Source organism: Hippocampus zosterae, chromosome 15 (genome assembly GCF_025434085.1).
Source record: "Hippocampus zosterae strain Florida chromosome 15, ASM2543408v3, whole genome shotgun sequence".
In the NCBI taxonomy this organism is placed as follows: Eukaryota; Metazoa; Chordata; class Actinopteri; order Syngnathiformes; family Syngnathidae; genus Hippocampus; species Hippocampus zosterae.
Window position 1 is genome coordinate 986,807 of NC_067465.1, and position 13,147 is coordinate 999,953.

The 13,147-nt window shown below is 48.3% G+C and overlaps 1 protein-coding gene across 3 annotated transcripts in view; it reads right to left on the reverse strand.

Annotated features, from left to right (window-relative positions):
• Window positions 1-2,017: 2,017 nt before the first annotated feature.
• LOC127616276 (netrin-G1-like) overlaps window positions 2,018-13,147 on the reverse strand; it is a 40,040-nt gene continuing 28,910 nt past the window's right edge. For 2 of the 3 annotated variants that reach the window (XM_052087777.1, XM_052087778.1), the window contains exons 4-7: window positions 9,249-9,421; window positions 7,501-7,527; window positions 6,212-6,256; window positions 2,018-3,875 (exon numbers count right to left, since the gene is read on the reverse strand). In XM_052087777.1, coding sequence (XP_051943737.1) covers window positions 3,649-3,875; window positions 6,212-6,256; window positions 7,501-7,527; window positions 9,249-9,421 — 472 coding nt within the window. In that variant the 3' untranslated portion in view covers window positions 2,018-3,648. The remainder of the gene's footprint in view (window positions 3,876-6,211; window positions 6,257-7,500; window positions 7,528-9,248; window positions 9,422-13,147) is intronic. The other variant, XM_052087779.1, reaches the window with a different exon arrangement.

Below are 13,147 nucleotides of genomic sequence, written 5' to 3' on the forward strand. Positions count from 1 at the left end.
GTTTCCGACAACGCTTTTTTATTTGTTATTTTGGATCATGATGAAGTCACGAAATTAAAAAAAAAAAAAAAAAAAACACAAGCTCCGAAACCTGTCTTTGGAACTTTGACACATGACAGTGGTTTTATTGATGCAAAAGTGCAAAGAGTTTGTACATCTGTACTCTGAGAACATTCAACTTTTCAAGGACTTACCAAGTTACTGCTACACTTTTTTTTTTTAAATATATTCCAGCGCAAATTAAAACAATGCAAATGACGCTCCTGTCTCAAGCAACATAAAACGCTTCACTGAATTAATATCCGATCCTGCTCAGCTTTAACTGCCCCCCCCCCTCTCCCCCAAAATTATGATTATTTTACAATTCCAAAAACAGCCGTTCTCCATTTTTGCCGACAGGACGATTTAATGAGAGGCACTTAGAGTCGACTCAAGCACAGAAAGGTGTTTTGCGACAGCCCTGGGGAGGCAAACGAATCTCTCCAATAAGATTGGTGTCAGCACTCAATATGCCCCCCGCTGGGATGCCACTTCATTTTTATTCATTGACCCTCCTTGAATTCAAGCTAATTTTCCCTCGGCGCATCAGCGACATGAAGGCTGGCGCAGCGGGGCGCCGTCTTTCCGACTTCCCTCCGCTTCTTCCATTTGGATTCAAGGATTAGTCGTGATTCCCAGCCGGGAGCTCGCCGACATCATCGAACGCTTTCAAGCTCAAATGTTGGAGCGGACGCTAAACTTCCACGAAACACATTTTCCAGAGATCAGCGCACCGTTCCCAAAACTCATTTTAAGCTAGCATTTTAAGCTAGCGCCATCGTGAATGTGGTGGAAGTTATTTGGACTTGCGATTCCCGCGAGCTTGATCGGACTCAGTCAGAGCAGGTACTGAACGGCTTTTTTTGCGAACGGAGGATTTTATTTGTCTCTTTTTGCGACAGGTGTCTGCATTCGAGTCTGCGTTTGAATGCGTTTGTGCCGTTTAGCAAAAAGGAGCACCGAGTGCGGATGTCGAGCGCTACGTTAGCTTTGCTAGCTTGCGGCAGACCAATCCAAAGCTGCATTGTGTGACTTCTTGATGTCCAATCGGGACGGCTCACGAAATGGAGCGCGCTTGATTCACTGGACATAGCGACGCAGCGTTGAAATATCAAAAACATTTAGCGGTTAGCACACACGCTCGACGTTGAACAACAAGACAAGACAGTTTTTCCTTTTTTTCCCCCTTTGGCAGAAGTGTATTCTGTAAGTGTGTAAACATTGTCTTTATTTGTTTTTTTTTTGAAAGAGAACTGCGTGCGCGCACATAAGCAAACAAACGATACAACCAAACTCGTGACGCAGTCCACGTGCGCCTGCCCGCCGCAATAGAAAACAAGCAACACATCTTGGCAAATTCATGAAAATATGTTTAGTTTTTTTTTTTTTTGTACAAAAATTAAATACACGTATTACTTATGATACAACTTCCTTACCCGGCGCCGCCGCACTCTGACATGAATATGAAGCCATTTTCTACATTTATTCGATGGTCTCCATTGTAGCACATGTGGTTGGGGTATCACCAGAAGCACAGAAGGGGGGGGGGGCGAAGGAGTGACGAGAACAAGAAAGGTCAGGAAGCAAGTGAGGCAATGCCTTTGAAAGTGTCTTTGTCCACATATTTAGTTGCCATATATGACTCTCCAGCCTTCGATAGACGTCGAATAGCTTCTTCGGATTTCCGCACGTCGTCCGATTTCAACGCTGAGTGGAATCCAAAACATACGCCAGCATGAAATTGTCTCGCCAGACAACACACGGAGATGCCAGCAGATAATGCATCCAGTGTCCCCTTTTCATGCCAAGCTGGTGCCGGGGCTGGTGGGGGTTACGGCTTTTAGGACCGGTCGACTTCAGCGTTTGGCTTCACGTTGGCAGAGAACCGAGCCGGAGTGACGTCATTCGGACACCAGTAGAATCTCATCTACGCATCACTCCACTCTTTCTTACAGGCCTACGGATGCCTCGCCCCCCCCCCCTGACCCGCGATCAGCGTCAAGCTCGACATCGCAGACTCGTTGCCTTCACCCTTTTGTGTTGAACGGAAGTGTCGCTGGAAAGGTGGAGGCGATAAAATGACGACTCTGCCATGTGACAATTAACCACAAAGGCGGTGTGAAAGTCTCCCCAGGCTGAAAGCAAAACCAGAGTGACATTACGCCAATATAGAGCCCATATGTCACCTTCTACCTTCTCATTTCAATCCAGGACATTTTTTTTGTTTTCTCGCGTCACTGTCCCGTGTGTGTGTGTGTGTAAAGTAGCGATGTCGGAATCGACCTACAAACTTGCGATCTTCTGACGTTATATCAAAGAATGAATGACGGCAGTTGTGCAAAGACAAGAAAGTCCGTTCTGCAGTTGTGTCTCGCCCCTTTCACCCTTGCCATCTTAGCTGCCTTTGTCGTGTTTCGCCGTCCCGTACGTGTAAACGTGTCCATTTAGAATGCCGGGTTGAATTTACCACCATACGACTTATTACCGGACCCCTCACGGAGGTGGAAGCAATTTTGGCCGTTCCCAGACATCGAATGACCGCATCTGAATGCGTGAGAACAGCGTGAAAGGGGCTTCTATTTACAAAACGACCGGAGATTGCTGCATTCTTGCTGTAAATTGGCTGTCGAGAGTTTGTGCCGGGAGCCTGCGTGGAAAAGAAAACCCAAGTGCTTACCGTATTTTCCCCAAAAGCTCACAGAGCGCCTTAAAATGTGATGCGCTTTGTGGATGATCATGACGGTAATATTTCAACCCCAAAATGCCGCTGCTTTATGAAATATCTGATCGTTCTGTTGGCGTTTCCTTGAGCGCAGCTCCATCTAGTGGATGCCTTGTAGATTGCGTCTTATAAAGCGGTGCGCCCAATGTAGGGAAAGACAAAATAGGCCATTCATTGAAGGTGCGCCACATCCAGTTCGCCTTTTAGTCTGGAAAATACGGTCATTTATTTCGTTTTTCCTCTTTGAACAACTTCTGTCTGGTTCTTTGCTGTGGCTCCTTTTCTGGATCGAATCGGTATTGCTGCCAAAGTCCGATCCTCCGCTGCCCCGTCGTCATGGAAAGTCTTCAAGTCACTCAAACGAGTCTCTCTGATGACAACGATGGCTTTCGGTGAATCTGATTTGAACGCTATCATTTGCAACAGAGAACGTTTCTGACACGCCATCCTTCTATTTGTCATTGCTCATCCGACAGGTCTATCCTAAAAAGGAAGTCTGTATTTTGTGAAAGGGTTATGAAATCTCCGGAAGGTCAAGATTTGTACATTTTCGTCAACGGTCGACACCCCATCGCGCTCTTCTTTCTGATATTTCTTAGAACATGTGTAGCTTTATACAGTTTGCGGGTAGCTCCGACCGCAAATCACGCCATATAAGAGTTGTTTCCTGCGTGAGATCACAAGACAGCAGTGACGTTTCATCGGTCCATCTCGCGTACTACTCCGAGATACTCCGAGACTACTCCGTCCTGACACGTACAAAAGATTCGCGAGCTCACTGAGGTCCGCCCCGTCCAGAAGTCCAGAGGTCCGCCTCGTTGCGTTCATGTCCTTTTTTATTTGATTTGATCTATGTATTTATTATTTTTTTTAGGGGTTTTGGTTACTCAGCAAAGAGAAACAATCAGTAAGAGCGAGGCGAGGACAAAACGCCAAGTGGCGAGATGGCGGCGGCTGGCCCGTCCCGACAGTTGCTTGTCACACTCGCCGGGGCCCTGGCAGCGGACCCTCTCGCAGAGGACACCGGTGAAGCCCGGGGAGCAGTGGCAACGCTGGTGGTGGTGGCACGTGCCGCCGTTCTGACAGCGGAGCATAGCGTTGTCACACACGCGCGCTGCGGGGACACACACACACAAAAAAACAAAGTCAAAATAGGGCGCTTCGGTCGGGAAGGTGTCAACGGGAGGCTCCGCGGGGCCACCAGCTGCCTCCTCTCGTCTCGTCTTGAGTCACCCCAGCTCGCGAGGGAGGTCGGGACAAGGACTTTTTTGCGAGACATTTTTCGAGTGGGAAAGCGGGAACAAATAAAGCCCAGCGAGACAAAAGAGGGGCAAAGCCGTGAGGTCAAATTAATGAATCAAGCTGCGTGGGTATTGTGAGGCGGCCCGCTGTGTTCGTTTTCAGCGCTGGGAGGTGGGGGAGACAATGGATACCAATTCCGAACAAAACCCCCCAAAAACGTCTGCCTTTGAATCAGAAGTGGGGAAAATACTCACACTCTGCACTCGAATAGAAGTACAGATTTAAAAAAAAACAAAAAACATGCACACAACGCAATTTAACGAATGTTGCATGTCGTTCTTTCAGCGCTAGCTAGCTAGCTAGCTTGAGCGCAACTTGCATGCGATTCAATCTCGTTTCTTTGCTAACGTAGTGAAGTGGCGAACAAAAAAAAAGCTAAATCAGAAAAATACACTTTTTCAAACACCAAAAGCTGCAATTTTTTTCGACTGACAAAAGACATGGCAACCGCCACCAGTCGGTCATTCTTCCTGACGACAACATAAAACAATTCTCTTGAAAAAGGCCATCGGAAATCAAAACTATGTAGCAAATTTCTTTGGGTATTTTTTTTTTTTATACATGTCAGCGCTGGCCTTCAACCCTACGCGTCTACAAATTTCCAGTGTTGACAGAGAGATGAGGAGTACCTAAGCTCCGATTCACCGTTCTGCAGCAAAACGACTCGCAAGTCCATTATTGTCGAGAAGAGGTCATATTTACCCGCATATTTCCGAGTCATTGGATAGCCACCAGGGCATAATCACTTTTCTTTTTTTTTTTTGAGGTGGCCCACGCCTCAGCTTTTTGTCAACTGAACAAATAAGATTTCTCCCTTGACAAAAGCCACTTACAAAGGTACTTCATTTATTTTTTTGAAGACTGGCCATTGTTTTGGCAAATTTGTGGGAGGGAGGGAATCACCGGTCAAAATGAGCTTTTCAGTTTTTGCAACATGAACGCGTGAGGTACGAGAGTGACCAGTGGTTCGCTATTCACAATCTCACTTTTTTACATTTTTTGTGCTTTTTTTACATTTATTTTAATTTTTTTATGCCCTTGGCATAAAATGACGCCAAAAGCTCTTGCTAAAAGGAAAGTAGTCATTAGTGTCAAGGAAATATGAAAATCTCGGCGGCCGGATTTCGGGTTATGACGCTGCCGGAATTAGAAGGGAATTCCATCCTAAAAACTGAGCCCCCCCCCCCCCCCCGCCCCGCCCCGCTTGCAGCATGCTCCACTTTGCCTCGACTGCTTTCAGGCGCGACTATTGATAGAATCCCTTCCAACAAATGGCCAATTAAGCCCATCGCTGGCGATAGATAATCCGTTTACTTGGGACTAAAAAGATTACCAGCAACACATCAATAATTCCAAATGCCCCCGCCGCCCCCCCGTCGGTAAGCTGTAGATGCCCCCCCTGTGCAAGCAAATAATGAGAGATGGCTTTCAGATTCAGGGATCTTCTAATTGGACGCCGTTTGCCTTGATGACGTCGGATCGATAACTTTGGCCGTGACGTCCGGGTAAACCGAAACCCGGCGCTCTCGGCCGCGCCTCTCCCGTTATCGTATTAATGTGAATGCGTCGCCGTTCATCATGACCGCCGCCCCCCCGACGTTGATTATTGATGGCGCCCCCGCCGCCTCCGCCGCCCTGCAGTGAGACATGACAGCCACCGGCCAACAACGGCATTCAAAGGCAAACGACAGCGCTGCTTGTTTTTTTGTTTTTTTATACGCTTCATTTCTTTTCATGGGAGAAGATCTCCACAGTTTTTAAATCCAAATTTAAAATCGGAACCTCTTTTTCTGAACTCTATTTTTTTAAAACCTTAACCCCGGCGTGAAAGCGTCACCTCTGATTAAGATCTTGTAGCGCTCTTTAACATACTTTAAACAACCCACCCACGTTTGAAATCTTAAACCAAGCTTCAAACCTAAATTTTTGAACTACGAGGGGGAAGTCGACCTCACGGTGCTGGTCCGCTTTCGTACCGTCGAAAGCGGAAAATTGCCAGGCCACCCTTTCCAAGTCGGTCCCGTTTGGAGACTAAGGCCACCGTGACGTTGATCTGGTCATTTTCCGCCCTCTGATATGGAGAAAGGTGTAAAATGGCCTTTTTTTTTTTTCATCAGCATGCTGAAGTCACAAAGCCTCTGAGCCTACCTTGGTTACGATTTGCGACGCCAAGCGATGACGCGTTTGCTCGATCTGCGTAAAGACGAGGGGGGGAGGGGGGAAATGTTACACATCGCTCCGGAGAGTCACAATGGGCATGCCAATTGAAACACAGGGACGGCATGCAATCGAGGACGTTTGCAGAGCGTCGTTGGAGGAGCACGATGTCGTTTCGTGACGTCCGTATGCATTTTTTTGATAGATGACAAAGTTGGAGACGTTTACACGCGGCGGCAGCTTTGTCACCCGCTACCAAAGAGTCACCTTCGGGCATCCGCATGCACGGTGGTTAGGAGCCACATCCTTCAAAAAAAAAAAAGACTTTTTCGTCTCTGGCTGTGGGCAAATATTAGTCTGTGCTCTTGTCTGCGAGGCAGAAATGATTTACGTTTTTGTTTTGGCGCTACCTGGCGATAGACCATCAAAAGCATTCCGGATGCTAGCATGCTATTTTCTACTTGTTTGATCAACTCCCCCCCTGCAGACGGAGCTTCTTTAAGCCTAAAATGGTTTCAATGTCGTTTTTTTGTTGTATTTCGTTCATGGGAACGGGAATCAGTTGAGGTCCTTGGTTTACGAGGGAGTTTCTTTTCAAACACGATTGCTATCGTAGCATTTGGAAACAGAAAATAGTGCATACAAGAACCTTTACATACAAGTGACTCAACGTAAGCGTTTGTCAAATGACAATTTTTTGGGGGCGCTTTGAGTTGAGAGCGAAAATTTGAGATATGAGCCCCGCGTGCCGGCAATGGCTCCCTTCGCTTCACAACCAGCGACAGTTTGACAGATTGTGAATAATTCCACACAAAAAAAAAAACACATGCATGCACACCTTAGAAAAGTCCCGATCTTAATACCGGCAAAAAAAAAAAATGTGCAACTGAATCCATTTTTATCGAGGTTCTTTTTTTTTTTTTTTCTTTTTTTTTGTGCCTCTGCCCCAAAAGTTTAGAAGCGATAACAATGAGGAAAAATGGGACGGGATATACAATTTGGTTGTGATGAAAACGCTACTCATTATGAAATCCACTTGCCACCGGTCGCGCATTGCAATGCGTCAACAAGATGCTAATGTCGCTAGCTGTCCTCTTGTTATCCCGCCATCGAGCAGAACATTCAAATGCGATTCCGGCTTTAAGTGGCCTTGACAAGAGAAACTTTTGCACCATGTCAAAAATAACAAGCGTGACAGGAAGGAAGCGCATTCGGCATGCATGGGGTGGGGGTGGGGGCAGTCGCAGTCATGCGGATGGAGAAGAAAATGGTGGACTTACGCGCAGGTCCGTGACTGCTGGGAATACCTGAAGAAAGAAGGCAAGAGCGACGCTTCAGTTTTGTTTGTTTGTTTCAGTTTTGTTTGTTCTCGTTCAATTAAACGGAAAAGTCGCGTACGTTTTCACGCCCGAACGTAAGAACGCTCGTTGCGTTCCCACCTGCCTGAGGAACATTGGCCGTGATGATTAAAGAGGAAGACCCCTAATGACAGATGAGAGCTATTACGGCCTAATTACGTTCTGCCCGCTCAGCGTATTTGTCTTCACACGAGGCCGCGATATGTTTAATATTGCCGGCAGAAACGCTAATGGCTTAAGGCGCCGGCAATGGGAATAATACAAGACAAAAATAAGTGCATTTGGCACCTCGGGCGGGGGGGGGGGGAGCAATATTGCACGTGTGACATGATTGCATTTTAAGCACTCGTATTGCGTTTGAAGCAGCTCCATCCGGGCTTCGTCACTTCACTACGCATGCGGCCATTTTTTTTTTTAATAACGGCCCCGTCAATCCACGGCGCAGCGAGCGCAAGGCGAACCCGGCAACATCTCCTCGGATTTCCGCCGCCGCCGCGTCGCACGATGTGGCGTATACAACGACCAAGAGACTCGATATCCTCCAGAAAAAGAGAGGACGGCGCTCGCGTTTCCCGACACAAAATCGCAGATCGATCGGGAATGCGATACGGCCGATCAAACGGCGGCGGCGCCTCGCGTGGCCACCGGTGTCACCACGGCAAAGGCTGAGTCGGCATGAGCGGCGGGCCGGATCCTTTTTCCACCATCTGGCCCAGCCCGCCCGTCCCCGACCGGGTGTCCCTGAGTGACGGGATGAGATTTATAGAGGCAAATGTGACGAATGGGACTCAACTCCCATCCCAGATCATCACGTGGAAAGAACTTTTCCCCCATTTGTGGTCGCTCCTCTTCTGGACGCATGGCCTTTCTGACTCCATCCCCCGTCTATTAATAGATTTAATAGAGGATGGGATCATCTTCCGCCATCTGCTATTCCCGCTCGCTCTCCAATCCAGGTGCGAAACAGTTTGGCTTCCAAGTTGAGATGAGCTGCGATTCTCACGGCCAAATTCAGTGAAGGATTGTGTGGCTTTTGCGCGCCGTTAAGCGGGAAAAACAGATCGCATCTCATCCACAAAGGACGCGCAGATGGCGACATGAGTCACAAACCGAGATGGCAAGCGCAACGCGTCTCGGCGCGCCCGTGGAATTTGCGCGTATTTACACGAGCTAATATGCATGTATTTGTTGGAGAAACTTGCCAAAACGCTCAATGTCGACTTCATTACACACGCGCGGGTTGAGTGACGTAAACGACGGCTTCATCGGGGGGGGGGGGGGGGGGGGAACCGGGCCAAAGGCGTTTTTGCGCTAGTCTGTCATGAGCGCCAATCTCATTACGTCATCAATATCAAATCCACACGTCGCAAAAACGTCATCGCAAAGCAAAGCGCAAGATCTCCATCAGAAATGAGCAACTTTTGCGCCCTTTCATTTGATTTCAAGCCCAGCCTGCAGTTGGCGTCGGCGCGACCCACTACGGGGGGGGGTTGAGGCGCAGGGTTGCTTGGACACGACGAGATGCTCCATATCGGGTGTGACTCAGTCCCCGCGACAACAAGGAATGACTCAGCCGCGATCCGAGACCCCCCCCCCCCCCCAGATCAGATGGTTTGGCGTTCCGCAACCCATCGCCACGGCGACGGCAGGAAGGATGGCGAGGCACTTACATATATTGGCGGTCCCTTTGGGTATGGGCAGGTAGGACCCCACGCTCCAGGCCCGGCCGTGGTAGTGCCTCTTGCAGCGGCCGCAGTCGGCCCCCGTGGTGTTGTGCTCGCACTCGCAGCCCAGCTTCCCCTTGTCGAACACGCAGCTGTTGGCGTGCAGGTTGCACTTGCACCTGAGACGCAAGAGAGAGAAAGCACAAGCGCGCGAGACGCTCGCTCCAGGAAGCCATGGCAAAAAAAGAAATAAAAATAAAATAAATCCAAATCCCGCTTGAGTTGTTTGACTCGGATCAAAGCTCGATTATTCTTCCCTTTGGAGAGGGGAGGAAAAAAAAAAGAAAAAAAAAGAAAAGAGAGCGACAAGGCCTCATTTGTCAGTGCCTCTGCGAAGAGAACAGGGGCGGCGAAATGAAAGGCGCTCTTTTGCCGAGCGAGCATCAAACAGGGATCTGATTGAGCCGCCGATGGCTTGGAAATCGGCTCCGCTTCCCCTATTTGGACAAAGATCTCGAAAGGTGCGGCCTGGTAGTCCAGTGGTTAGCACGTCAGCTTCACAGTGCAGAGGTACCGGGTTCGATTCCAGCTCCGGCCTCCCTGTGTGGAGTTTGCATGTTCTCCCCGGGACTGCGTGGGTTTTCTCCGGGTGCTCCGGTTTCCTCCCACATTCCAAAAAAACATGCGTGGCAGGCTGATTGAACACTCTAAATTGTCGCTAGGTGTGAGTGTGAGTGCGAATGGTTGTTCGTCTCTGTGTGCCCTGCGATTGGCTGGCAACCGATTCAGGGTGTCCCCCGCCTACTGCCCGAAGACAGCTGGGATAGGCTCCAGCACCCTCCGCGACCCTAATGAGGATCAAGTGGCTCGGAAGATGAATGAATGAATGAATGAATCTTGAAAGGTTACAACTGCCGTGAGGGGAAGGGTCGAAGGCCAGGTGAGCCTCCCCCCCCCCCCAGAACATCGGGCGCCGCCCCGTTTTGTTTATACAAAGGCGGCCAACACGAGGGGGAGAAATGACGGCGGCCCTCCAAAATACATCCGTTCTAATTGACTTCCTGGCCTCGCGGTGACGGCTCACGTTAGTCATAGATCGCCCAAAGGGGGGCGCTGTAGAAGCACGAGATGTGTACTGGGCACTCGCATGCAAATGAACAACTTGACTGAAAACTTTGAAGAGGAATTAAAAACTCAGCATCGCCTGACTTTTCTTCGGCAATCCCTTTTCACGATGGCGCCATTTGTGCATTTCCGCAAAGTTTTACTGCGCTTGCCGTAGCCCATCTCATAGCGCAAAACTCCCCCAAAGTCCATCGCTTTTTAATCAACGCAAACCCCGGTTGCCCACCGCTACGACGGCGCTCTACAAAATTAATGATTGGGCGTCGCCCTTGCGCCACACAGACAGCGTTCGCTCCCTCAAGTGGAGAGCGATTAGAGTTGACCTTCCATTTAATTAAAAACCGGCAAAATCTGGATCATCTGGCCCTCGACTGCTGCGCCGAGACTATGTTGGAGTCCAGTGGGTGAGGATTGCAGCGACTGGATGCTTTTGCCGCTGGCATTGTCATTAAAAAAAAAAATATATATATATATAGAGGGATTCAACCTTTGTGCTAAAATGAGAACGTATCCCACAATCCCAAGCGTTCAACCCGAGCGGTGGGCCGTGTCGCTTTTTCATCGCAAATGTTGTTAAGTGTTAATTACTGGATTAGTTTATGTCACGGGAGGTTTTTTGTGCACTTTGACAATCTTTGCCGTGGCCATGGAGTAAAAATGAGACTTTAGACGGGCAGATGGGTGCGGAGAATATTCCATTTGATTCAAGATTTGGAAAAAAAATCATTGTAACTATTTCAAGGCTTGTACTGCGCGTATGTGTGTGTGTGTGTGTCAATTTTTGGAAATTGGGGACGCATTGGAAAAAAAAAATGAGGGTTTTGTCTGTAACTTGTTTTTAAGGTTTGAGTTTGGTTTCCGTTCAATCCAGTGTTGGAACGTAAAAAAAACAAAAAATCCAATGACATTTAAAATCGTAACATTACTTCCTGCAGCGACACAATAAGCACTCATAGCAACGTACAATTCCAGTGAAAACAATGTCAGGCGCTAATATAATTCTGTCCATTAGGGGTCGCACATTCCTCACATTCTTCTATATACAACTTTGAGGATGTGTGGCTTTGAAAGGAAAGTATCGTTGGTTTTTTGCCGTTATCCGGCTAACCATTTAGCATGTCAGCGTGTTGACTGACTCGGCGTCAGCTGTGGGCTACCGAACCCGATCAGCGTGCTTATAACTCATTTCTTTTGCTCAATAACGCAACTGAGGGTGCACCGACGGCTGTGTCCATCCTTGACAACTTGCGGCTAAGCAATATATTAAATGAGCTAATTATGTTCACGTTTACCTTGTGCCGGCGATCGTGGGCCAATTCTGCGTTCACGATTGCTTCGTTCACGTTGTCTTCTTTTTGAATTGTGTGAAATAATACACATATATATGTATTAATATATATGTATAATGTCACCAATCTTCCCTCAGAGGTATACACGCGTTATTCAAATTCAATTTAGAGAAAATGAATAGTTTTAGAGAAGCTACAAAGCGTCTGTGTGTTATTTTATGCTCCCCAATGTTCCCCCGAAGCCATCGACTAACTCTGCGTACCCTTGTGCCGCTGCCGCCGCCGCCTCCTCCGGTGGGAGCTGCGAGCTCATAAAAGTGGCGCTTTGCACACACTTCGGCGACAACGAGACACTTAAAAGAAGTCTAAATTTGTAAGCTCCTCCACCAGCGCCTTGGAGACGAGCATGGCGCCCCGCTGCAAAAACACACACGGGGAAGATCTAAAACCCTCCGGATGGCGGAGATTCTCTTTCGGCGGTCGATGGCGAGAGTTGCCAGCAAAACAGTATCGTGATCATCTTGCATTTCAGCTTCTGACGTGCAAATATCCCGCTACACCTCTCGGTGTCTTTCTCCGGCTGCATGCTTGACAACATTCTCCATTTTCTTCCAATTTGGGGGAGGATTAAGTGCCGTCGCAGACGAAAAACGCGATTGGATTACACGGGATTTGGCCAGGACGCGGAGGTTTATTGTCAACCCTCAACCAAATTGGCACATCTTCATCATGTTCTTTAGCACTCGTAGCTTCGTTTCGCTCAAAACATTGACCTACTCGCTGTTCACATCGATGGTAGGCGGAGCTTCGCCTGGTGAGTGACGTGGGCGTCGGGAAACGAGGACGTATAAAAGGTCTGGCGATTTACTGCCTTTCGAGTGGGCAAAAGTAGTCCGCACACAAAGAAAATCACCACAAAATTTCACAAAAAAATAAAAAATCACCACAAAAAATCACCACAAAAAATAGATATTCAAAAAATTGGTGATTGTACAATTTTAGAAAAACCCTTCAACGCACACAAGCCGCAAAAAGTGAATCGCGATACGACGACTATAAACATTTCGAGGCGGAGGAAGGCGTCACTTCCTCCAGTGGTTTTCTCTTTGTCGTTGGACGGCGATATTTATTGTTAGCGCTCTGCTATTCGGGGGATCGTTCTCGAGAGTACTCGCTCGCATTTCAATTGCAGTCGTGCCGAGCGGCACGTCACCAAAGCAAAGCATCCATTTCGATTCCTCCTGCTCGCAGTAAGACAACAAACGCGTGACACAAATGTTTGCTACTTGTTGGAATCGGCACACATGAGCCTGTGCTAATCCCAAATGCTCACATGCAGTTCGTGCGCAGATGCACACGCTCAAGCGCGCACACACACACACACACACACACACACACACACACGTCCAATCCTCCGAGTACGTGCCCGGTGAACCATGGCAGCTTTTGCCGGCATGATTGACAGAATTCACAAGTCAGGTTCAAGTGTGG